This window comes from Rhamphochromis longiceps, linkage group LG15 (assembly GCF_057381845.1).
Source record: "Rhamphochromis longiceps isolate RC_006_pf linkage group LG15, R_longiceps_female_GT1.1, whole genome shotgun sequence".
NCBI classification, from domain to species: Eukaryota; Metazoa; Chordata; class Actinopteri; order Cichliformes; family Cichlidae; genus Rhamphochromis; species Rhamphochromis longiceps.
In genome coordinates this window covers 550160-576924 of record NC_140571.1, presented here as the reverse complement: position 1 = coordinate 576924, position 26765 = coordinate 550160, and the positions used below count along the sequence as shown (strand labels likewise).

General features: G+C 46.6%; 1 protein-coding gene across 9 annotated transcripts; it reads right to left on the bottom strand.

Annotated features, from left to right (window-relative positions):
• Nucleotides 1–342: 342 nt before the first annotated feature.
• On the bottom strand, nucleotides 343–26705 carry hmbox1b (homeobox containing 1 b). 9 transcript variants are annotated; one of them, XM_085381835.1, is made up of 10 exons: nucleotides 26255–26702; nucleotides 23711–24400; nucleotides 15880–15965; nucleotides 13987–14097; nucleotides 11149–11302; nucleotides 10855–10937; nucleotides 10385–10480; nucleotides 9004–9098; nucleotides 5449–5532; nucleotides 343–3671 (listed from the first exon to the last, which is right to left on the bottom strand). In XM_085381835.1, the coding sequence occupies exons 2-10, from the start codon at nucleotides 24388–24390 to the stop codon at nucleotides 3528–3530; spliced, it is 1533 nt and encodes a 510-aa protein (XP_085237961.1). In that variant the 5' UTR covers nucleotides 24391–24400; nucleotides 26255–26702; the 3' UTR covers nucleotides 343–3527. The 9 variants fall into 9 exon arrangements, with proteins under 9 accessions (XP_085237961.1, XP_085237960.1, XP_085237962.1 ...); XM_085381834.1 differs by having other exon boundaries at nucleotides 23711–24403; nucleotides 26255–26701; XM_085381836.1 differs by having other exon boundaries at nucleotides 9004–9095; nucleotides 23711–24403; nucleotides 26255–26701.
• Nucleotides 26706–26765: the final 60 nt, after the last annotated feature.

The following is a 26765-nucleotide window of genomic DNA, read 5'->3' as shown; positions in this document are numbered from 1 at the left end:
CAGCATTCAGTCCTCTTTTTCTGAGCTATACTGGGATGAAGTGGATGGTGTTGCACTAGGGGACACACAAGGACACGTAGGCATGTTGACCCTGACAACCACAAGAGAGGACGCCCCTTCAAAGCAAGCACTTCCACTGAGTATGCATGACAGCGAGTGGGGAAGTGCCCGTGTCACGCTCGAGGTGGGTTCCAGTTTTCTTCTGGAAAAAAAAAGAAAAATAGCACAATCTACTTTGTGAGCACCTGAGGGTTCTTTCATCCACCCCATGAACTTTTCTGTCAAGCTTCAATGTTCATGCAAAAATACTAGCGGATTAAAACTTGTACTTGCTAACTGGGCCACGGCATCTCTCAAAGTCAAAGGCAGTTCATTTAAAAGTGTCTCATAGTGGGAATAATCTCTGAATGCATGCTAATTTCACCAGTTCTAATACGCAGCATGTTTTGTAGGGGAACATCACGCCAAACTCCCCCCCAAACTCTTTAGAAGGAAAAAAAAAAGTGATCATTTCAAGTAGTTTAAAGAGACACGCTCTCAGTTCAATGAATGCTTCAATCTGTCCGAGTCAAAAACGGGTGCACGGTTTACACGTGCGCTGGTTCAAATCAGAAACTGGAGATTTTACCAGGGAGTTTGGTGTGGTGCTATTTACCAAAGAGACTGGCACATACTGGGGCTTTAGTTTAGAATGAAGCAGCTCTACTTGAATTTCTCTTCTTTCCCCATCATATATTGGAAATTGGACTTTTTGTTAAAGGTTACATGTAAAGTTTAGTTAACATCAATACTTAGTTAAATACTAATTTTAGTTAATACTAATTTTCATTAAGGTGCATCATGGTTTATTTTTCATAAAGTAGCTTACTATGTCCAATACAAACGGGAAGACTGCTGTTCAGTCAAATAAAGGGATGAGCAAAACAGTCAAATAATGAGAATTTAAAAAAAGAGAAAAATAATTAGAAAAAAAAAGCATGATTCATTTCAAAACATTTGTTTTTGTACAATACCATAAAAATGAGTATAAATACATACTGTTTTTAGCTGAGAGCTCTTTCTTTTTCAAACACAGGTCCCAGTTGAGAGCCACTGTATTGCAGCTTTGAACTTACTGAAGCAGTACAATTAAATCAAGCTTTACTAGACTACAGCTGAGGACTGGAAGTTGGTGTACAAGCAGGAACCAGACATTAACCGCAGTATTAAACCTGTGAGCTTATTTGGTGCATGATCACCAACAGCCAAATCAAACTATCACAAACTTGAGGACCGGCATTAAATTTCTGGCAGACTGTTTAGTTTAATCCCGCTTCGTAGAATATTCTTTTCTTTCTCCAAAACCATCGCTAATGCAGGGACTCTGACTTCGTGGGGAATGTAATTAAAAAATTGTTGTCACGACTGTACGGAGCTAATGCTAGAAGCTAGCTTAACTTAGCTGAGCAGAAAGTCAGGCTTTTTACAAAAGGGAAAAAATGTGCACTTGGTTGACGTTTTTTTTTTTTTTACTGATTAAAACACATAAATCACGAAAAAACGTAAAAAAAAAATAAATAGAAAAATTATTGTGTTTTAAGCTAACAGTCAATGCTAACGCTAGTTTTCAGTTAATTCAAGCCGGAGTTAAAGGATCCACAAGTAGCCACAGAGAAAAGCCGCAAGTCACATGTTCAAGAATAAACTTTAGACATTTGGTTTGTTCCCGTTAGACAAAGCTGGCCTTGATGCTTCTGTCCTGTGGCTAAGCTGAGCAAACCTAGCTTCTAGCTCCACTTTGTGCTAGGACATATCTGGCATATAGAAATAACTGCTTCAAACAAAATAATACAGAAAATAAACAGTCGAGTCCCCCAGCACTGAATAAGAACAACCCACCTCACAACATAGTGATATTCAGTAAGAGATGGTTTTGGAGATCCTTCCATCAGGGCAAAAAAAGGAAAAATCACCTCTTTAGTAGTCGGTGACTCTGATTCCCTTTGAAATGGCAAGTTTTTGTCTGAGGCTACAGAGATGAAAGAAGCCTCGAACATGTTTCTGATATTTGTAACCATTTTCACTGTGGACTTGATCTAATTTGACCTCTCTGATATTAGAAAAAGCACATTACTATTATAACGAGGCAGCGTCACAGAAGTAGTAAAAAGCTTCAGGGTATTTTATCATTGTATGCCTGGTTGCTAAAACTTACCTTTACTGACACAGACCTGCTGTAGTGTCATGCCTATACTGAGTCAAGAAATAAACCTGCGTAGGCCAAAGGAGTTGGTATAAATAACTTTGGATGGACTTTAACACTGTTTTCAGATCAGTATTAGCTTAGCGTCTCTCTTTTCCTTTGGCATGGATGATGTTTCAAACAAAGCATAACTCGTCTTATTAGATAGCTTACAAAGTTTGCTCGATTATCACATTGACCGCAGCTTGATCCTCATAGTCTTTAGTACTTAACAATAGTGTCACAGGGAGCAGAAATGACTACGTCCAGTTGCTGTTTGGCCTAGAACCAGAGGAAGAGCAAGTAAGGAACCTCGAATCACTGCTGCTGCTGTTGGATAGAAACCTTGATACCGTTTGCCATCGTCAGTGTGTGCTGAACATGTTTCGTAGTGCAGTGATTCACAGTCCCCATCCCTGTTGTATGAAAACCTGCTTGCAAAAAACAACGTCTGTCTGCGTGAACGTAAGGCTACTACAGAAAGTTCAGATACGTTTCTATCCAACCTAGCAGCTCTACTGCAAGGAAACCGAAAGCCATTTATTCTACTGAGGAATGGACAGAGGAGAAGAGTGTCAGCGCAGCTCTGATATCATTTTTGCTGACTGACTTCCGTTTTTCCCGAGATGTTAGGCCAGAGGTTGCTCTTCTGATGAATTGCACAATGATAAGGTGAATCTGAGGGTCAGGTAAGTAGGTAGATAGGTAGCACACCATGAGGTGAGTGAGACTGAGAACCATAAGAACCATATACATATATATGTATATACATATATATGTATAAAACATGTATATAATATATATACAGTACACATTACTTTTCTGAGGTTGACGTTGAGGTGAGATAGACTGAGGATCGGCTCAGACGACCAGGCTGGAGAGGGAAGTAGAAGGGGAGCAAGGACGAGGTAAGGAAAGAAGAGGTATCCTGTACTGAGGGGAAGAGAGAGTTCACACTCCCGGACAAGAGCCGCCGTTTAGAGGGGTTTGCGGGAGCCGCCTTTTCTTCTGTGGCTCATTTCCACAGAGATCACAGGGCCTACAGTCACCCATTTCTGCCAGCTGTGTCAATATATGGAGTAAGGTGGAGCGGGGTTGGGGGTAATTACTGTTGACAAGGATTACTCTGAGGAGGGAAGAGGAAGGGGGAGGCCAGGAGAGAAGGGAGAGTTGGTAAGGGGCTGGCTGAGGAGCAGATGATGAAGCTTTACTAAGTAGCATTACTTTGGTCTCTTTTCAGTCCCCCAACTCCATCTATTACACTCCCTTCTCTCGTCCCCTTCCTCCATCCCAGGTCCTGTGCAGTTCATTCGTCCTCCAGGGACTCCGTCTTGATGTCGTTGGGCCCCCCTCCGGTTCTGGACAGGGCCAGGATGGTGTGGTTGACGGCAGCCATCTCCACAGCCAGAGAGATGGGGTCCTGGTGCTCGCTGTGCGCTGCGCTGTCGTCCTGGGAGAGGGAGGAGCATTGGGAGGAACATCAAGGACAAAGGTCATGACAGGAAACAGAATGTCTCTACATCAGAGGTAAGGAAAGAACACGTGCTTTTGACATGTTAAAGGAAATCATTTAAAAAGACAAAAAAAAAAAAAAAGTATTTAAGTAAGTAAAGCATGTAATGGGATACGTCTACCACAAGGTGACAGTAGTGGCTCTCTGAGGAAAGCCTGGTGTTTTTGCTTGAGGTGCCCATCCCCAGTTAGGAGGTAACGTTCATGTCTGCAGCCTGACACTGACTACAGAGAGTCTAGAGTCTCCACACGGTCACGCTAACAGCAACACACTGCACTCACAGCTTTGCCAATTTGAGTTAGTGTGCACAAAACTGAACTATGACAGAAACTGCATGCATTTGACCCCACGTGTCCCCCCCTCAGCACACTACAGCACTGATCCACAGCTCACTAAGCCCCAGCTTTCATTTTAGTGGACAGAAACCCTTCATTTCCTGGTAACTGTGACACTTTAGCTTTGTCAGCCACACCCCCACCCATACCAGGGACCACCCAGGTCCTGTGCTACCCTTTGCACGTCATCATCACGTGCAGCTGCAGCTGTGCACTGTTAGACCACACCTGCTCTGTGGGCTCCTCTTTCGTGTTAGGGCTGTTGTTGCCTCTTCAGCTCGGCCCCTGCTGAGGATCCAAGACGAAGAGTTTGTGCATGAGCAAAGTGAAACAGGGCAACGCTGCAGCTGCTGTCTGTGCTTCTCATGCTGCTGTTTTAACCTTTCCCCTTTGTGGTGAACTCGTCCAAGCCCACTGTTCAACCACTCAGCTACTGATGCACAGCGTCGCCCCTGTCGGGCTAAATGTTTGCTTTTGTTTGGAAGGACTTCATGCAATCATGTCTGTGCTGGGACCCACGATCCTTCACTCTCTGAAGGCAGATGCCCGTGTAAATGGACACGAAGCCAGTGCAGTGAACTACGCTGAGAGCTGGATTCAAATTCACGGTTTGTTTAATGTGGTTGATCACACGCAGGGATCGTCTACAACACCTCATCCTTCTGTCACTCAGCAACGTGCTGATCCAGAGAAGATCCCCACATTAATATCACCGTCAGCTTCATTCAAGGATTCTGCTGTGTGTATTATGTGAAAACAATTCGGCTCAATACAATAATCAATCAATACTAATCGATTGTAGTTTGTGAAATGTAGTTTGTGTTTCTCGGTCAAACCAGTCACTGTGATTTCAGAGGGGTCTGTGATTTAGACCGCTGCTGTTGACCATTAAAGGTTTAACTGTAAAAAATGAATATTTCAAAGCTTCAACAATAAATGTTCATGTTTTCACGTCAGGTTAATGCAGGGCTGATACACGGACGTTTGAAGAGTGTAAAACAGCGCAGCTGCAGTCAGACGATGAACCACGTCTACTGCAAAAGCTTCGTTTGGATGTTAAGAACACGCTGGCGTGACAAGAGCCTGAAAATCAGTGACATCGAGCAAGTCATCAACTTTTCAGTGACATGAAATCTGATTACTATATTCATCAGAAATGTGAGAGAGCACTGTGGACATGGAGGGACCTCTTTAACCTCAGTCTGATGCAAATGTGGCTCTGCTTTGGCCTCATTTACAGCTGTGCTGCACACGCACACACAAAGGTACACAAAAGGGAAACTCGTGACAAAGGCTGATGATTCACTCAATCCAAATCCAATCCACTAATCTATGGTAACAAACATCAGCGTCTCAGCGTGTTGCTGTGTGTGGGATACCTGTGTGGGCGAGGTGGGCTCCAGGCGATAAAGGCCAAAAGGTCGGCTGAGAGGTCTTTTGTCAAAATAGGGGAGGTCACAGGCCTGGAGGTATTCCAACAAAGAGTTACTGCGTTAGCTAGCAGGTCATCTGAAGAGCGAGAAGCACTGTAAAATCTGCACAATGACTTCTTCTCTTTCACTGTTACAGCAAGCGGTGCTTCACAGGTAGGGATGGGTATCGAAACCCGGTTCTTGTTGAGAACCGGTTCCCACTGTTTCAATTCCTTGGGATCGTTTGCCATTTTTGCAAACGATTCCCTTATCGATTCCAGTCGCCCCGAATGACGTCGCCACGTTGCGGAGCGTCATTTACCTGGCAGGAAACACGGCGGCTCAAACGCTCAAAACTTTGGTTATACTTTACAAGAACGGATGACAACAGGGCAACTTGCAATACTTGCAAAGTAGAGATTTCATTTAAGGGAGGAAACACTACGAATATGCAAAAGCATTTGCTCACAAACACGCGATGACCTTAAATGAATGTCGTGTTTTTAATTCCGCTCGACTCGTGAATCTCAACCCAGCAGCAGCGGTAACGTTTGCACGTCCTCTCCCGTTAATGCGGCAGGTAAATAATCAACAACAGTGCATATTATGTTAGCGCGATCTGTCTTATTACAAACCTGCCATTACTGTGCATTTAGTGACCATGATGAGAGAGACAGAGTCTGGCTCAGATGCTGGCAGCTCTCGCTGCAGTCTACCGGTAGCATCTCCTTTCAGGCAGGATAGACGAATGTCACCGAGCAGAGACTCAGTTTGTGGTCAAAGGCTTGCAGCCGTTTGCCACAGCAGATGATTTTCAGTAAGTGAATGTGTTTAATTGTAGGCAGGGACATTACTGTTGTGTAATTGCTACAGAATAATTTATGTTATACTTTGTAAATGTAAAATAATAATAAATATTCTTCTGTAGCAATAACAATGTTTTTCCTGGGGACCCTGTGACACCCCATTGAAGAGCCGCAGGCTGGATCTCTTAAGATCTCACTGTTGGGTTTGTAAGGCCATGTTACTCCTAAATGTCTCTCTTGTTCAAAGAGAAGATATAAAACAAAGTTCTGAGCTAATCGACCTCAGTGTCCTCCTTTGTAAAAAGAATCGATAAAGAATCGAATCGTTAAACAGAATCGAAAATGGAATCGGAATCGTGAAAATCTTATCGATACCCATCCCTACTCACAGGAGAAACACATTCACACTACCGGTCAAACGTTTTAGAACTCCGACTTTTCCAGCCTTTTATTGTGAAAATCCTGCAGTTGAATGTCTCATTGCACTCTGACAGAAACGATTGGAGTTAAAGAAATCATGGAATCAGTTTATAGACCAAAGTGTCTCCTTTGGCAGATATAACAGCAGAACAGCCGTCGCATTCTGGCTACAACAGAAATCAAATCTTCTCCCATATCTGTAGCAGAAGTTCCCATGAATGTGGACCCTGTAGGCTGCGTTGCTTTCGCTCTTCTGTCCAGTTCAAACCAGCTCGGTGGGGTTTCAGTCTGGAGACTGTGCTGCACACTCCATGTTTTCAAGCTCACCATCTTGTTCTGTTTTCCTGAGGTAGTTCTTGGACTGATGTTTGGGTCATTATCCTGCTGTAGGATGAACTCCTGACAGACTGGGTCCACACCAGAGGGTCCTGCACGGTGCTGCAGGATGCTGCGGTAGCTGTTTTGCTCAGGGTGCCTCTCACTCTGTGCGAGTCACCGACCCTGGATCAGCAAACAGCCGGGTGATGGCACTCACTGTGGAACCAAGCCTCTGTCTTATTCTGACGTCCTGCTGATGGCTTTCTTGCTGCAGCCCGTCCTCTCCTCACAGCTGAAACTGAGACTTACTATGACCACGATGACTCTGTGCCTGAAGCTGCTGTGCTGTGAGTAAGTAAAATGTATTTATATAGCGCTTCTCGCAGATAAAAATCACAAAGTGCTTTACAACAAAGAAGATGAAAAGAATGGAAATACGACAAATAACAATGTGAAACAGTAAAATAGAACCAATTAATTAGAAGCTTGCCGATATAAAAATGTCTTCAGCTGCTTTTTAACAGAATCAAAAACATAAATAATAAAACCAGTGGGAGTGCTGCACTGGCTGAAAGGCCGATCACCACGAGTTTTAAATCGAGTGCGTGGGGCCACCAACAGTCTCTGATCTGATGACCTCAGAGCTCAGGAAGCAGAATGGCGTTTCAGCAGGGCAGATATGTACTGGGGAGCCTGACCATGTAGGACCCTAAAGGTTAAAACTAAAACCTAAAACTTACAGTCAACCAGTGAAGGGAGGCCAAAACTGGAGTGATATGAGATCTTCGCTTGGTGCCTGTTAAAAGTCGTGCTGCATATTTCTGCACAGTCTGAAGATGATTTAAAGCTGATTAAAACAAGTAAAAAGACCATTACAGAGTCTAAACGTCAAGAAATAAAAGCATGGATAATCATCTCAAGTTCAGCTTTGGACACCATTAGTCCGAGTTTAGAAACATTCCTTAAATGATGAAAACGGTTCTGCTCAAGGATGCAGTGAGCCGCCCATCACACCGGCTGCTGTCCTCTGACTCAGGCGTGTCTTTGGCTCTGCAGACATCTTCCTGTCACACTTTGTTTCTGAGTGACTTTGATGCTGAAGGAAACTGGACTCACACTGTGACGTTCCTACTTTTCTGTGGCGGTCTGTGTCTCTTCCACGGTTAATTCCCTTTTTCTCACCATTTCTGTGCCAACACTTTCTGCAGTACAATACTGCTCAGCTGATGCTGTCCAGGGTCTGGTACCACAGTGTGCTCCAACACTACAGGCAGAGGGGCTGAAGTGATCCAGGAAAGTTGGAGCAGCAGCTTTCAAGGCCGTATCAACCTCCTTTACTGCAGCTTCAAACAGTTAACCCATGTTGTTCCCTGAAAAAGGTCTTTTTGTATCGTTCTGAAACGGACATTGTGTTTCAGTTTTGGGATCATTTGTTTTAAACCTGTGGTGTTTCACCACTTACCTTTGTACCAGTTCAAGCTGTTCACTGGACCGAATGACTTCAACTGCAATAAATTACTGGACAAATCGGGCTGTTCTAAAACGCTGGAGCCGCAGCGTATATTTTGAAATGTAACCTTGTTGCTTGAGATTTGCATGTTGAGCAATCATAAGTAAGCTGGTGTGTTCAGGTAAAGCAGACATGTTTCCATTGGTAACAGGACAAAACGAGGGCACGAACATTTGCTCACTGACGCCTTTCAAGTTTCAATCATGCACAGAACTTGAAGTGCTTTGTATATTCAGGGTGCACTGCAAGCTGCGTGTTGGGATTATTAACACTAACGAGACAGAGACCAATTAGACAGAACAGTCAACAAAGCTGAAATGAGCAGCATATAAAAGAAAAGATCACAGCTCACTAACAAGAGAAGCTCGCAGCTTCGTGCTTGTTGTTGATCAATTATGAAAACAAAGCTGGAAGACAGAAAGCTGCTCCGTCTTTTCTCAGTACGATCACATGTTCATCCTGCACTACCTGCTCCGAGAAGTCGTTCCCGTCGATGTCGTCGCTGTTGGAGTGTCCCCCTGGACTCTGGACGTCTATCCCGTGGCTCTCCAGGATTGTGGCTTCTTGGAGAAAGAGGATGGCTCGTTAGACTTATGATGCATCACTGACAATACTACAAAACATGAGAGCAGTGACTGTAAGCCAGCGACACAACGAGAGGTTGTACAGAAGCCCCGATACATCTGAAAGAAACGATGCTCCAAAGTAAAAGAACCTGTCTGAAAGTAGTCAGTAAAAGGCTGCTGTAAGGATGAAGTAAACAGCTGAAAGCAGTGAAGTAATACTGCAAATATTTGGCTGAGACAACTTAAGACGAAGGGTCTTAAGATCAAGACGAGGACGAACAGACTTTTTACCCACAGGCTGTCAGACATGCCCTACCTCCACCCTGATTGGAGGATAACTGCACTGCCAACACCCATGGACATTACACCTTACTTATAAACTGTATTTCTACGTATACTTTAATGCAACCAACATCCCTACCTCTTTAACCTGTATTTATTATAGTTGCAACAGCAAGCGAAGGCCCAGACACAAAGTTTTAACAGATTACAAGTGGCTGACAAATATGTGACAGATCGAATTCACCGTTACACTGTTGAACAGCTGCCGTCACGCTAAGAAGGAAACACGCCGTCTTCTAATTCCAAGGTTTTACATATAAGGTCATAATGGAAATCAACCACAGAACTGCACACTAAGCCCCAAAGCAGAAGCAGCGTGCGAGTGCAGCCTTACTGCCTCCATCGTAACGAGGACGGTAAGCAGCAGCCAGGTGCTGATCAACAGCAGTGTGAGCACATCTATAAAAGCACAAGTGTTGTTAGTTTGCAAGTCTGGAGCATTCAGGCGACACAATGCCAATCAGGAAAGAAGCAACTGCTGCTGCCCATCATCAGTCCGACAGCCAAAGCTCGACCCACGCTGGGTCACACGGCGACCCCAGGGACGTCAGCGAACCTAGCCAATGACAGAAGAGTGAGGAAATAAAGTCAAGCTGCAGTGACCAAAGTCCAGACCGGATTAGAGCGGAAACCCCAATGAGCAGGAGGCTCATCCAAAGCTTCACTAAAGAAACCATACTACTAAAATCTCGCATCACTGATTAAAATGCTTCTGACAAAATGTGAAAAAGCTCAAACATCTGAAAGAATAAATAAACGCACTGATAAAAAAATGTTTCTACTGCCGGCATATCTAAAGAACCCGAGTTTGGCTGGAGCAGTTTGAAAGTCCTCCGAGCTACAGCCGTCCTCCTCACTGCCAGCCCCCTGCAGAGGTCATGGCAGGGACACAGTAACACACATTTCATTAACAGTTTGTAATTTAAACAGAGCTACATTACCAATGTTGGCACGTCTCTTGATCTCTTTGCGACGATTGGCAAACCAGTTGTAAACTTTCAGAGAAGTGACCCTCTCCAGATCAGACAGCTTCTTCCCTGGAGGAAACATACAAACACAGCATCACCATATTTGAAACCTTTTATTTGGGATGAGGAAGAAGAAGAATACTCCGAGTGTGGCCACGTTTGGATACGACTTGTCTTGATGTTGTCATTTTATGCTTTAAGACATTTGTGTCAAATGTTGTCATAATTATGAATTACGGCTCAAAACGAGCACATTCATAACGTCACGCCGTCCTCAAGTCCAAGTGACTGTTTGTGTCAATCTGAGCACAGATTTCACACGATGCGTTTCACAGCTGCTTCAATATCTGCACCACGCAGACGCAGTTCTGTAGCCAGCAAACAAAGCCATCACTCATTACAGTTAACAACACGTGTGCAGCTTCGTGCACCTGCTGGTTTACCTGGTTTCTGGATAACAGCATTGCAGGCGTTTGCTATCTCCTCCCTTTTGGCCTCATCTGGATACTGGTTGTCGTTGAAGTAGCTATAAATAGCACAAGAGCCACAGTGATTAAATTAATTTCACAAGGACGATGTCAACAAACTGGAGCGGCTGCTGTTTGTCGTGCACGTGGTGCAGCTGAGTGCGTGCGAGGCTTTGCTGGCTGCACCGTTTGACTCCTGGAGGAAATAAGAGCGACGTTATGAAGCGCTCCTACCATCTATCATCTCTGCACACTTCCTCTGGACCTCACCTCTCCATCACAGCCAGGCACTCTTTTCTCCAAGTGAAGCGGCTTCCCCGACGCAGGCGGAAGGTGCCGGGGGCGGTGGTGAGGGGGGGCGGGGTTTGCCTCCACTCCATTTCCTCCAGAGGTAACGGAGCTGGTCGCATGTTCAGAGTGGCACCTGCAGCAGGAGGATTACTCAGAGTCAACAAGTCTGCAGGTGTCGCTGTGGTTTGGAAGCACAAGTGACAGAAGGACAGAACAGCAGCGCAGAGATGTGATGGCGCGAGGACCGTGGTCGCTCTGGCAGCCAGAGCCCCGAGTCCTTCGTGAAAAACCAAGCGACATCGTCTTTTGGTAATCTCACGAGTTATGCTGATAACTAGTTATGCTGAGGACACCAAACTCGCGTCAGCTCAGGTAACGATCGCAGCAGAAAAGAAACCGAGCGAGCTCTCTTGTAAACCTCGCCACGTTACACTGAAAGCTCGGACATTTAACAAGGCCGAACCGGATCACCTGGCCGGTGCCGGTTTATCAGAAAGCCATGAACGAGGAGTCAGTTTTCTCTGCAGCAGCGACGCAGGTGCGTGCGTGGGGGGGTGCTGGGCTCGGTCGGGCTCAGTCTGGCCATAAATAGCTTGGAGCAGTTTCCAGAGCTGATGGTGTTGGCGGGGCTCCACCGAGGAACATGCTGCAGAGAACAGGGCGTGGGACGTCTGCTGCCTGGCTATAGGGCGGTACAGAAAACACACGCCGGATCTGAAGGACGCGCCGGCCTCTCGTTTCGCCTGTTAACCCTTTACAGTGTGGAGTCAGGATGACCGTGCACACAGCAGCAAACCCAAAGTTACTTGATAACAACAAATAGTTTTTTTCTCTTCAGTTTGGGACAGTTAGTCGCCGTTACAACAGGCTTCCAATCCAAGACATCGTGACAGTCAAACACCTGGATAATTTAAGATGACCTCACTGAAGGTCAAGAGCTAAGAGGTAAATCCTAAATCTTTACATAATTTGGAAACATTTTTGGTGTAGTAGTGATTTCTAGATTTCTACCGTTGTCGTTCTGCTGACAGCCACATTTCTCTAAAACAAACGTCATTGGTTCCAACATTTCTTTATCTAACACAATAAAGTCACATCTTTAACTGCCGCTGAGCTCTAAGTGAGTAGATTCCATAATATAGTGATCAAAACACTGTAATATGGAAGAAGTGACAGAGTCATCAGTTAGGACGACACAGGAAACCTTCATGCCTCTCGTACTGCAGTCCTACCTTGAATCTGATGCTACACAGCTACAAGTTACTCGAGTTGGATGCAGATTCTTACTTTCCTAGTTGATCACCGGGTCACTTCCTGTAGTCCCTTCTTGTTGGAGCTCTTCTTCCACTTTTCTTAGAGCACCTCCGAGTTTTCAAACTGTTTTTGTTAACATTTAACATTTCTGCAAATACCAGAAGATGTTCACTACTTTATTATCACAGCAACATTTAACAGTGGAGGCAGCGAGTTTTCTTTGCCTCCATGCTGAGCTCAGAGAGGCAAACTCTGCTGCTATCTTTACGTCTTTGCTGTTGGGACCGACTCATGAAACAAGCTTTGAAGAAAACAATTAACTGGGACATATGCTGGGAGACATTTGTCCACATAAATACACATACCTTTTGTTCCCATTAGCACTGGCAACAACTGTGGGAACCCAGGCTAATTTGTAGCTCTGCTTAAAGCCACGAGGCCAAACACGAAACTGTTTTTTCAACACTTTAAACGAGGTTGTCAAACGTAAACAAGCTGAGGGCCACTCTGCTGTTCTACTGCAAAACAAACAGAAAGCAGTGTTTGTGTTTTTAAACTTCAAATATTGTAAAACAAACAAACGTGAGCGCAGATTTGAACTAAGTGAAGCCTTTCATCGAACGACCAAAGTAACCCACGTAGCAGCACTTCTGCTCCCACCGTGTTCGTATACGCAGACAGAAGTGTACACAGTGAGCAAGTAGGGGTGACGTGGGCCACAAGTGGCCCCCAGGCCGCGAGTTTGAGACCCCTGTTTTCAGTAAAGAGATTTGTTCTTGTTCAATGGTCTTTAAGTTTTAAACAGGAAAGGTGCACCTCGAGACTTCTCACCAAGATTGACACTATGGCTTCATCAGCAACAGAAAACTTTGGCCCCTCCCACCTTGTCCCACCAATCAAAGCCAAATGGAGACCTCAGACTAGAGTGGTGGCGGTGAACCGATCTCCAGTGCAATGACCGAACGGCTTGTAACAATGCAGCGATGTCACGTGGAAGGCGACGACGGGGCATCCACACTGGTGCGGAGCTCACTGCGAGGTTTCTTCTTCCATCTTCATTCTGCTTTGCCGCTCTGCTGCCTTCTGAGTGAAGGATGCTCAGGACAAAACAATTATTTATTCATTTCCTAGTCGGCTGCTCCTCCCCGACTCTCATCAACTTAGGCTGTGTTTGTGCTGACTCTACTCTGCTCTCCTCGTTTCTTACCTCGGTGGAGGTGAAACAGCCTTTCCGTTTGCTTTGATCCTTCATAACTGCTGCAGAAATGACAAATTAACAAGACAGTGTGCTGCTAAGCAACAGCCGCAGTCAAATGTGCTATTCGTGTACGTGTGCATCGCTAAGACGGACGTTTTCGAGATTCGGTTGGCGCAAAAGATTCAAAGCATGTGACTAGCAGATCTTATACGGAGGGGAGATCGTCTCCGATTTGCTTCCACTGAGCGACACACACAAACTGCAGGGTCACGCCTTCCCCCACTATCACGTACTCTCAACTGCCAACTGTCGAATGAGGGCAAAGCGCCAAAACATATTGTGCCAGTTAATCAAGCCAGATGTACCTGGTGTGGTTTTCTCCAGCGTGTACCAGCGGTAGAAAGCCCTCTTCTTCTGCTCGCTCAGGTCGGAGCCGTGCTGCAGCAGCCAATGGGAGATCCTGCTCTGACTGATGCCTGGAAAGCAGCCACACATCAAATTACATCACAGTGGTTTTTGCACAGAGCACAAAGTGTAGACAAGCACTGGAAGAGTTCAACAGACACAGAGCAGAATAGGAAAAGGACCACACGGCGTTTCCTCTCACATAAGTTCAGACTTTCTGTCTTCCTCCATCACTTATCAGTCAAATGCTGCTGGAAGCTGGGTCTGAGTTTGAGCTGTACGACTTTTTAAATGCCACGGTTTCTGGCCTTATTTTGCAGCACCTGTTTGGTTATTGAGTAATGTTAGTTACATTCCTTTGTGTGACTTTAATACCTGCAGAAAAACAAAAACAAACCCACAATGTGTGCAACAGCACAGGGGTGTTCTTCTACGGGTCAACTGTAATACAGAGTTCAGAATTATACAGGTGACTTGTTGGTAACAAAGCAGCCTTTCTTTGCACTCCACCTTAAACCTGACCTGAGAACAACTGGCCCAAGCTTCGCCCGTACAGCCTCAGCTCGCCTCATGTCAGAGCACCGACTGGCCTTCAGCTGCCTCTGCTCAATATGAAGCGTCATGCTGTTTTTGGGGACAAACGTGATTTTAAAACCCTTTGTGTGGCGCCTTTTGCACCACGTGTTGTGAAACATGTGGTGCAAAAGTTCTGTTTCCCGTTTGCAAGTTTTACTACTGCTCAGCTTTTAGTTAGTGAACACAGGCACCCGCGTGTCTTCAATGCAAACTGATCTCAAACTAGGCCTGTGACACTGGGCCTTTAGTAATTTGGTCCGTGGGCATGCAAACACTGCCCCGGTCAGTTTACACACTCCTGTGCTGCGCTTCAGTGTCGGCCGAGTGTTTTGGCAAACCCACGATCCAGCTGCGGTTCCGGTCGTGTGGTAGGAACCACGACCGGAACCGCAGAATGAACTTTTTATTTGTAGTGTGAACGTGATGCGACCTCGATCTGAGGTGGAAATTTAAGTTCCTTCCCGTAGTCTTGTATCCTTTGCATTTTGGGATGCCAAAGGGTGGGCGTGCAAAGTTCTGGCTCGCAGCCATGAAATTAATGTAAAATTCTCCATGTTCTCCACCAACCCAGAACACCTTCCTCCTATATTCACTTTGTTTCTCAGGCACATCTGGCCAATAAGAGGACTAAATATTCTCACGTGTTGATGAGTTCACAAACATTTTCCTGTGTAAGGAGAAACCAAACCATGGGTGTGAAAAGGCCCTCGCTCTCCTTCCAGCTGCAGCTAAACAGCTGTGTGCAGGCTCAGGATCCACAAGCTTCTGATGCTGCGCTCAGACTCCAGCTCCACTGCACAGCAGCAGCAGCACTGCAGGGTCACCACTGAGATCCTGCAGCAGGTGCAAATCTGGTTCATGCACTGAACTCAGGACAACGACTGCTGAACAAGACGTTCAGTTCATGTGGAGGATGAGAGGAAGCGTATCAACTTTCAAAGAAGAAACCGACGAACAGACTCGCTTCATAATGAATTCAAGAACACCCCGCCAATCTGTGAGAAACAGCTCGACGTGCAAAAATGATCTTGTGTTGTTATGTGTGAGATGATGCAGACACACAAAAAAGGTCCACTGACAGATGCGTGAAATCAGGCGCTTTGTCAGTGTTTAGGGGGCAGCCCAAGTCTACGATGTCTTCGGGGTCAGGACACAAGCTTTTCACAATAACACAAAGTTCCTCAAACGCCAATGTCAAAAGTGAGGAGGAGCGAACGTGGCATGGCAACAGGAAACGGCTGATGCGAGTGACGTGGCTGAGCGTGTCAGCTACTAACCGGTAACTTGTGCCACCACTGCCTGAGAGATCCTCCTGTTCCCCAGGAAGGCTTTGATCTCCTCTTTCACCAGACTGCTGTCCCTCCTGCAAACACAGAGCACACAGAGATCTTCATAACCTGCAGCTCGACACAGGTGGCAGAAATGCAAAGAAAACAGCTTCATTATTACACATTTGGGAAGCTGGGGCAACGTCTGGCTGCTAGACAGCTGTAAAAAATATATGAAGTGAATTACAGCTTTCATTGTTGTGCCATTACACAGGCAACCTGCTGCATAATTACCCAGCTTAAAAGGGCAAATGCATACATGTTTAATGCTTTTGTCACCAATTCATTCTCATTTGGAAAAAGCCATTCGTCTGGTTTTCTGCACAATAACACGTTCATGATGATTCGATGCGTTTCTTTATTGCACCTATTCACGGCCAACCTACGAAACCGCAGCTCCTCTTTGCTCTGGCCTGCACGTCGACAGCATGTACCGTGGCTTCCCCATCTTTTATAGCGCCCACGTAATCAGCATTGCATTTCAAACGAACATGAAGGCAGCGGCTCTGAGAGCCGAGCCGCAATCCAGTAATCTATATTTTCAAAATGCATTTAAAAGGGCATGTGTCCGCTATCTGACTTCACAGCAGCAGGAAAATAAATATATATAAAGCATGCAGAGACTCGCAGGAACGCAGGATGTGCAGTCACAGTGTACCCACCCTGCTTTCTGGCATCAAGCCCATTCCCCTCCCACACACACACACACACACACGCACGCACGCACGCACACGCGCGCATGCACACGCGCGCATGCACACGCGCGCATGCACACGCGCGCATGCACACGCGCGCGCACACTCTGTCTCAGCTTCATTCCCGTCTAGCACAGACTGAACACGTGTCTGAATCTGAAAGTGCATTCAGGTTTTTTACACGACAGCGTTTCCAGCAGGCGCCCTCCCTGCCCCCCGCCCCCCGCCCCCCACCCCACAATCACAGCAGCCTTTGAACCAGCCGCTATCCCAGGCTCACACAGTCAAAATGGAAATCGCATCAAAGTCCTAAGCACTCTGTTTGGCATATTTGTGAAATGAAAATGCGTCACGACTCTTTGACATCCAGCATCAATATCATCCACGCCAGCCTCTCACGGCGCGGGCTAAAATTAGAGCCTGAAGAAAAAAACGCTGCTTGTATCGACACCAGTGAATCAATGTAGCACGAGCTGCTGTACAAGCTACGAGACTGGGGAGGAGAGGGGGGGATGTTTTGGGTGCCAACTCAAAGGCCAAACTCCTGCAGAGAAGCAAGTGTGCACTTTGAAAGTGAGAAAAAAGGGAAAGGGCACCGTGGACCGCGGACAGGCTGAGACCTCGTGTCACGCCCCCGCAGTCCTGCCGAGCGAGAAGCTGGAGAGCCCTGCAGCAGACGAGGGCTTTTGAACGCTACTTAACTTCTCGGTCGTTCTAAAAAGGACGCGTAATCTAATGCAGAGGCAGCGCGAGTGAGCAGCGGGCCGGTCGCTGACGACGGAGCCTATTCTTACTCGTACAGTTCACACAGGGCAGCTGAAGGCAGCGGGACAGCACAGCAGTAGGAGGAGACAGCGCATGTGTGAAGTGCTTAGAGGAGGAAGAGACGAGGCGCTAACACGCACACTTTAATAGATTATGAACACTTTACCTGTCAATGGGCCTGAAAAACTTCTGAGCCTCTGCTCTCAAAACCTAACCAAGCTGAATGTTACTAAATGCAGTTTCATGTAATGTTTCCAGAGGTGCACAACACAAAGCTTGTTCTCTCTTCCCTCTTACAGGAGATCAGCTTGAACTCGAGCGGTTCCCTTTTCTGACGATGTGCATCGTCCCGACAAAAGTGCCTCTGTGCCGGCTCGGGTTGCTCTGAAGCCTCACAGGATGCACGTCTTTGTGGGCGACGCAGGGGACGAGCCAAAACTCTCATCCATCACGTGCTCTGCTCCTAAGGAGAGACCAGAACGCTGCCCTCTCTTTATCCGGTATTAAACGTGTGGGACTAATAAAGGTTATCTTATCTTAAAACCGGATCTCTTTAGTCCCCATCTTCATAGTAAGAATCTGGCAACAGATCTGCATTTGTGTCGCAGCTGAACTGCAGACGGGCGCGCTGCTACAGCAAAACATTTCCTCAAGTCAGATGTCAAAGTGACGGGAGCTGGAAAGGCAAGTTTCACGACAGCAGAGCAAATGCCCGAGTCAGGGAGGTCATTTAGATGGGACTAAACTGCAAAGTTTCACGGTCTGCGTTAACCCCGGCAGGCTAGGCTGCATGAAGACAAGCGCAGCACTCTCATATTCAAGCTGGGGAAAGATGCAGAGATGGCTTGGCTCAGAAAAAGTAAAAAGTCCAAATATGACTGGCTCCTGTTTCCCAGGGCAGCCTTTGAAATGCTGTGGATTAACGAGGAGGACAACAACTTTGGTGTATGTGATGCAGCTAAAACATTTCCACTTCCTCTGTGCTGGAACGAACAGCACTGCCAGATAATGTAGGGCACATGCAGCAGTCGTGATGACGCTGCTGCTGCTGCTTTCACTGTGTGTGTGAGATGATCACAAAATGGGTCCCCGAACAGATCTGGAGTACGTCGGCAGGTGTGTCTGTCAGTCTGTGAGCGACAGACTTTGTCAACAGGGCGACGTCACGTGAAAAGCCCCAGAAATAGAAGGGCCCACGGTGCCTGGGCCCATCCACACGTCACAGCCCCGTCCAACACGCTTCTTAGTACATGTGTAACGGTCTATATGCTGCATCTCTGTGAGACAAGCGTATAACGTCCAGGATTCGTCCAAGGACTACTGGTCTGTAGCTGTGCTGTTACAGTGGTGCATGCTCATACTGAACGTGGTATGAAAACGTAATCTGTGTAAGCAAAACGCTCAGCCTTCAGACTAAACCACCTTTGACTCAGTGAGATCAGATACAACAGCTCCGGTGCACGAGACAGATCGTGCAGCATGAAGAATCATTAGTGTTACGGATGCAAACAGAAACGGTTTTGCATCAAATGCGAGAGAACGAGGAGCTCCTGTCTGTGCCGTCCATTTTTCAGACGATTGTGTCAAACTTTAGCTTCACTTTTGAAATTCCAGGTTCCTGAAATCATATCAGACATTTGGCTCAAAAACATTTCTAGATAATGCTGCTCGCAAATACTTCAGACTTCACCATGAAAACATTTTGTATGAACAAACTGTAAAATAAGAGTAGATGTAGTAGATGAGACACATGAACTGCTGCCTCTGCCCTCTCCACCTCCATTTTTCTAAAATCTCCAAGTGAAGGTAAATTTGTGTAACAAGAGATTTTTTTTTAAGAACATTTTTAATTCTGGTAACGGATATTTGAAATCTTTCAACATGAATCCTTTTCCTAGAAAGCAAGAAGCACATGGAAACCCACGTGTACAAGGCTTTTTGTGTGTGCAGAGTTTCCAGTGCATAGACACATCCAGATAGCTTTAACCCTTCAAGGCCTATCGAAGCGTGCACGCTCCGTTTTGCACAACTATTTTTAAATGCCGGTAGAATTGCAACCACATAAGCTAGCACAATATTTCTTTTGCATTTGAAATATGAGGAGTTATATGCATTCAGCCTGTCCCAGGCCGCAGTTTTTATGGCTATGTTTAAGCTGCGGGAGATTTCACTTGTCATGTTTGCATAGTAAGCTAACGATTGATAAGATGATGTCAGAGGAATTGGTGCACAAATTATCATCACTCACAGATCAGTGCTGTCGCTCTCTATACACAGTTCGCGCGATTGCAAAGTGAAAGCAAAAAAACAAGCGCAAATTCAAACGCGATTTCAATATGTCACATATTGACAGTGGCTCACCGATGCCAATGACATAATTACCCAGCTACATTTCCGAAAGAATGCAAAAGCATTGACATATATTTTTCCTTCCTACGATAGCCCGACGGGCAGGGCAGAGATAGATTTTGGTAGCCCGACTGGAAAAATCACTAGCCCCGGGACGTCGGGCTAGCGATTTTGCGAGCCCTGCACTACAGCATGTAAAAATATAAAGATAAGCTCTGGCAGACTTGGGTCTATGGTGGGCTCTAAAGGGTTTGTGTTTGAATATATGTAACCTACAGCCTGGGTTTTTATTTTTAACCTTAAAGGAGAAAAGGCTCTGCACCTCACTGGCCTTCTATCCTTATCAATAAAAAAATCATTTGATTTATTTCCCGGCTAACATCAGCGCAGAATAAAAGTCTGTTTATGTGTCGACCGCGGTGAGGAGCGCACACCGAGGAGGGAACGATGCAAGGACACAGGAAGCACCAGTCCTGGCAGTGAATGCCTCGTCTCCATATACTTCTACTTTCCTTCACTGTGAGATCCGCTCAAAGCAACCTGTTTCTCCCTGTCATTTCATCTTTTCAGTGAAGCGAGCAGCGACGTGCAAACAGTCGACACAGTGTAAAAGAGACGCTTTCACACACATACGACCTTAAAAAACAGAACGCCATCTTCAACCCCTCCAGGTCAGTTATTACTTTAGTAAAGAAGATAAACAGACGATGAACTGACTTGGTCACTGACAAATATAGAGCTCAATACAAAAATAGAGCTGAAGACAAACTAGGAAACACACTAGTGTGCACAATCAGGTGTGGAGATGTGTGAAAATGACTGCCAAGACCACAAACTCAACTCTCAGACTGCTTACTGGCACGAGGCTGCCAAAGAGCTTTAGGAGTCCACGCTTACGGCCGTTTAGCACCTGGCCATCATCCCAGACAAACTCGTGGCTTTAGATGAATGCCGCCTAGGGCGGGGCTATATCATACCGTTCACGGTAATGTAATGTTGGGCAACGATAAGAAAATGAAATATGGGTAAAACGCGCATGCGCAGCGCCTAGGTTTACATACGCACATGGCGGCGACGCAGAACGAGAAGAGCGAAAGCAGATCGTTGAATGAAACAGATGAACCTGAACTGGTTTGTAAAAATGCTGCAGCTTCACTGGTGTGGAACTGGTTTAGCTTTCGTCCGTCAGATACACAACAAAGCACTATTTTTGGTAGCGCATGCTAGCGGGCCGTCGTTATTACCGTGTTGTTTGGAAAATACGGCGCACTTAAAATCATCCTTTGATTTTTCTGAAAGTTGACAGAGCCCCTTATAATCCCGTGTGCCTTATGTATGAACTCTGGTTGTGTTTCGGGAAACGATTTTATGTGCACGGTGCTCGAAAATCTGTCAAATGTTTCAGTACGACTTTGCTAAGCTACGAAGCCGCACCGCTTGATGGATTGTCGGAGCATTACGGCTATCGTAGGCGGAGCCTCGCGGAGCGATACGTGCTGTGCTTCAACATAATGTTACCGTATTGCGTGTGTATAACCTCTTTTTAAGTGTTGTGGATGTTATACATGGTTATGCTGAGGACATGTCGGCCAGTTTCCACTGGAAATGCCTTTTGGTTAAACTGTCAGCGAGGAATTTGCACTGTTACATTTTATATAACTTTAATGCAAAAAACAGCTGCTTGTTTAAGTGAAAATACATTGATGGTTTTTTGCACTAATAAAGTTGAGGAGTTGTAAAGTATTTTGCCTCGTGTCAATTATATCGTCAGTTTTATCGTTATCACAAATTTTCGAATGTATATCGTGATAAATATTTTCGGTCATATCGCCCTGCTCTAATGCCGCCTTAAAGCGCCGCTGGCAGAAAGGCCACCACGCAGGAACGGGTGCAGCCGCACAGTCAGATTGAGGACGCTGTGACTGCAAAAGTCTACAACACAAACTGGAGAAAATGACGCGTTTGTCTATATGAATGAAACTCCTTACACACGTCACTGGATGAGCCCATTACTGTGAAACCGTGCCCTTAACCCTGTTTTACCCTCTTATTTGTGCCATTACAGACAACCCTCCCACACCTGTGGGCCAAACGAGGCACAGCTCCCCACTGTGGGAAGTTACCTCCATCTATCAGCAGAAAACATCCTTCTAAGAGAAACCAAGGTTTTTTTAAATTGTGTATAACACGTGTTATAGTGGAGTGTGGACAACTCTGACACCTCAGAGTAACTGTTATGTTTGGGTGTCTCAGGAATCGACAGCACCTTGCTACCACATGTTGCTAAAATAAGCTTTTGAGAGTGAAATTCAACTTTTTGTTAGCTGCATGTTACATCCATACTGTAGAGCCCCTGATTTCCCCTCAAGTGGGCATCATCATCACAATATGATATAAGAGGTAAAGAAAGTTAAAGGGGAAAAGCCCTCAAGCTTTATGGACAGTCGTCTCCACAGTGCTTTTGTTGTCGTCCTGACCATTCAAACAAGCCACACTCGCACAGGGCTCCAATCTATACACTTACACGCTCTCTCCATCTCAAGTCCACACCTACGGCCAATTTTAGAATTACCAATTAACTCTGGGCTGCAGGAGGAAACCAGAGCAGCCACACATGCAGACTCTCCACAGGAAGGACCCAGGCAGCTTTAAACCCACTGCTGAATTGCTGTGTGTTCACTCAAATGAGCTTTGTACAAATAAACAAGCTAAATAGATTCCTAAAGCTTTGGTCAATCAGTAACACTACGAGCTCACTAATGAGCTCATCGGTGCGCACATCCCGACGTCCCACTGGTAAAAGTCAAGTGACAAAGTGGGATAAACCTCAGAATGAAGATCACAAATGACTCCCTGAGAAGATGAACCAACCTTGCACTTGCTGCTGTTTCAGACTTCGAGGTGTATCGATCAGCCAAGCCAGAAAATTCCCTCCACGTGCATCGAGCTGGGCACTTGCATCCAGATACGTTTGCAATACTTTCTTCAGTGTCCAATCTTGTTCCTCTCACACAAATTTGGATCCAAATCACAATCACCTCCAAAGGTTTTTATCTAAATCTGCCCGTAACTTTTTGCTAGTGCCTTCTTGCTGTGAAGCAAGAATCATTTCATCACTGTTCAGTAACATCACCTACAGACAGGCTTCCCAAAGACATTTTATGCAACATGAAGCTAAATGCAACAGCATGGATATTACATTTAGAGCCCCCAGGTCATGAACACAAATGAACATGAGATATCTACAGCTTCATGTATAGTTCTAGCAGCAGCTGCACACAATGAAGCTTCAACTGAAGTTCCTGCTAATTAGCCCTCACCTTACCAGCTTTACTGGTGATAAAAAGCAATCCCCCAACCTAGTGACGGCTGCAACCTTTAAGAACAAAACAACAGGAAAACAGGCATCGAGTTGTAGAAACAGTTTCAGTGTCGTCCGTGTGTTTTCTGTGAAAGTACTGTGACTGTGGACAGCGCCACACTAGACTGAGGCGTGTCGATGATTATTTCAGACTAGCCGCTTGAAGTTTCACCATCCTAGCAGTGACTCACTAGCAGTAAGTGTGGGGTGGCTGTAGCTCAGGTGGCAGAGCGGATCAGCCACTAAGAAGGTCGGTGGTTCGATCCCAGGCTGCTGCATGCCAAATATCCTTGGGCAAGATACTAACCCCATGTTGCTCTCCGATGCGTCCATCGGAGTGTGAATGTGTATGAATGTTAGATACTTAAGCGTGTGATTGGGTGAACAGGTGAATGAATTAGCTGTATAAAGCGCTTTGAGTGCTCGGACGAGCGCTATATAAGAACCATTTACACCCCGCAGTATTATTCCCCGTCACCATCTTTCACAGCTTACTGAGCTCAGCAGCCTGGTACTACTACATACTGCCCTCTGGTGACGTTTTTGTGCAGTGCATTATTCTTCCCAGTTCTACAAACAGACTCGACAAAGTTTCTCTGGTCATTCTCACCTCATCAGCTCCTCCACCTTATCATCGATATCCAGATCTTCCTCTGTAGATTCAAACCCGAACGCTCGCGTCGCTGCAGCGCTGTTCACCGGATAGCGTGGCGGAGACAGTTTTCCGTTGGGGGTGGCAGCTAGACTGTCGCGGCCGTTCTGTGTCAGGGCCACCAGCGAGACCGGGGACGGCAGGATGGCAGAGGGCGGCGGCGGCCCTGGAGGCGGGGACGTGTCGTAGCTGTTGCTGGGAGACAGCGAGAGCCCCCCGGCGCTGTTGAACTGCGTCTGCGTGGCTGTGGAGATTTTGGAGGTCGTTGAAGAGGCAGCAGCGGCGGCGTGATCGGCGGCTCCACCCTCACCGCCACTGTTGATGCCGCCGCCATTGCATGACGCTGAAGAGGTGGTGGTTGCCGAGGCAGTGTTGTTATTGTTGAATGACGTGGTAGTAGTAGTATTAGAGGCAGAGTTGTTGGTGCAGCTGTTGGCCCCGCCTACGCCGTAGGAGGACGAGGAGGAGGAGGAGGAAGAGGTGCGGCGGCCAAACTTGTCGCCGTGCTCCCGGTCCAGCCGGTCCAGAGTGTCGAGCGCATGCAGGATCTCCTGCTTGGTCATGCCGGTGCGACGCAGCCGCTGCAGCAGATCTATCTGCTCAATAGTGAAGCGCGGCTCCTCGCTGAACTCAGACATCCTGCTGCTGCTGCTGAGATGAGACACAATACAGACAAGCTGAGAAACACAAGAGGAACACAAGCCGAGGAAAGGAAACAGGAAATGCAGACGGGGCAAGTTGAGGAAAGTAGGAAGGAATCCTTAGAAAAGTAAGTGGAGAAGGAAAGGAAAGGAGGAGCAAGTCAGGCAGTGGAGGGGATGGTGGATGACAGAGGAAATGAGAGGATTAAGTAGCAAAGAGTGAAAAGGAACGCAGTCACAGATGGGGAAGGAGGATAAAGGTAGCGGAGGAGAGTTAGAGGGATAAAGTAGGCATAAAACGGGTGGGAAGGGAGGGGAATAAAAAACTGCAGGAAGAAAATATAAAGAGGCAGCGGAGAAGAAAAGGAAGACAAGAGCGAGAGACAGAAGTGTGAAAGAAAAAAAGGCGAGGGGAGGGGCAGGGCATAAAAATCAGCTATTTTTGGGAAGCAGCAGGCAACACGCACAGAGTGCCAGAGTCACCTTGACAGCTGATGCTATCTTAACATTCTGTCTGTCGTTCTTTAAGAGCCACAATACATCCTCGGCTCTGCGCACCACCCACGCTGTATGTTTTTCACGAGCAATTTGCTGTGCTCAAAATCAATGCAACTGGAATCAGACTGCGGCAGATTTTCCATCTTCTGTGCCAGCCCGACCTGTGCCGATATGATAAACGGTTTAAAAGGGGTCACTGGCATTTTTCTACATCTGTCTTTCTCCAAACTGTGCGGAGGACAGAGCGGAGGGGGGAGGAAACATAAATGACTTCTGAGTGCATTTGAAGTTATCATAAATAATGGGGGGACACTGGCACATAAACCATTACCAGGCCTTCAGACACGTGCAGTAAAGGGTCATTTTGGGTCTGAGCACATTATTTCTGCAGCGCTGACAGGTGAACATTAACTAGTCCTTGGTGTTTAGAAGGTGAGCTGCTAATGCTGTAAATCATTACCAAGCAGAGTCAAAATCTGTCACACCCCAGAAAGACGGGCTGCACACAACAGAAGACCGCTGGATTTGGATTAGTGAGCTTAAACATGCAAGTGAAAGAAAAATGTGTGCTGCAAACAAACAAGAACATTTGAATTCATGCCCACTGTGATCAAGTGGGTAAGTTACCCATTCACCCAGAAGGCAAGTTCACCCTGCACGTAACTAAAGCAGCTAAAGATGGAGCTGTCTGCATTCCTATCGGGCTTGGATGTCCCCTGATAACAGCGCAGCTAAGTTCACGAACTCGGAGAGTGTTTGTCATGCCAACAGCAAAACTACAACAAAATAAAAACACAGCCACGGTGTCGTTAAACACAAACTCTAAGATTGTCTGACAGCGCAGCTTTCTAAACGCTTCCAGTCTTAAAGCGCTTCGCCCCGCAGTTGGCGGCATCTCTTCCCCCTCCATGTGTTTTTGTTTTGCTGGCCCGCAGTGAGAGCACAGATCCGTCGCGCCTTTCACCGCTGCAGGCGAAGCGCTGCTGATGCCAGCTTTCACGCCCTTTGCCCGAAAGCTAACGTTAGCGAGCGCTCCGTGCGGCACACGGACAAACCGCCCTGACTAAACGTCAAAATTACCCAGCACGGCGAGCCCTCCGTAACACTCGAGGATTGCTCTCGTTTTCTTCACTGCCCCCCGAGGCTGAATCCACACTGACAACAGCCCCCTGGCATCGCGGAGGGCGATTAGCCACCTGAGGTGGGCTACGCGGGTCGCCGTGGGCTCGTGCGATGATTAGCATACAACGCTAGCCGTGCCAACGCCGATACTAGCTGACGTTAGCCGCCGTCGCTGGCTAGCGAGCGTTTGATATTAATAACATCACTTTCTGTGTCGAGAGAGCCGAGTAACAGGACTTACCTCGGGTTCAAATCGTCCACTTAACCATTTAACTTTGTAACGGAAGCAAAGCGGCGCGGTGTCGTTTACTGCAGCCGAGCAATGAAGCAGCTGGGAACAGTGCCCTGTCCGACCCTTTTCCAAGGATTTCTAATCAGAGGCGAATTATTTGCCTCTCTGCTTTGTCTGTCTGACAACAGCCATATTGACAACTAACACCTCCGAGCAGCTCTGAGGGAACTGTAGTTTCACTCCCGCAAAGGCCTCCAACACGCGGCGGCGTTCCCTACGCTAAGGACTACAAATCCCTGAAACGAGGGAGAGGGGGAGCTGATGGCTCGCTGATCTACAGTTGTCACAAAAAACAGTGATGCAGTTTTTAATGTGGCCACAGCGGCTGCTCTCCCTAACCCCGCAGCAGCTGCACCAGGCGACCCGTGCCACCTCACCGGCCAACCGGGCAGCCACCAGCCGGCTGCACATCTAACCGCATTACCGCTGCGACACGTTTCTGTACACCTCACACGAATTC

Coding starts and splice junctions, on each gene's coding strand:
- hmbox1b (XM_085381842.1), bottom strand. CDS start 26,135: ATGCTAATCATCGCACGAGCCCACGGCGACCCGCGTAGCCCACCTCAG. Junction 15,966..23,710: donor AAGGTGGAGGAGCTGATGAG/GTGAGAATGACC, acceptor CTGTGTTTGCAG/GAGGGACAGCAGTCTGGTGA. Junction 11,303..13,986: donor GCTGGAGAAAACCACACCAG/GTACATCTGGCT, acceptor CTCCTGCTGCAG/GTGCCACTCTGAACATGCGA.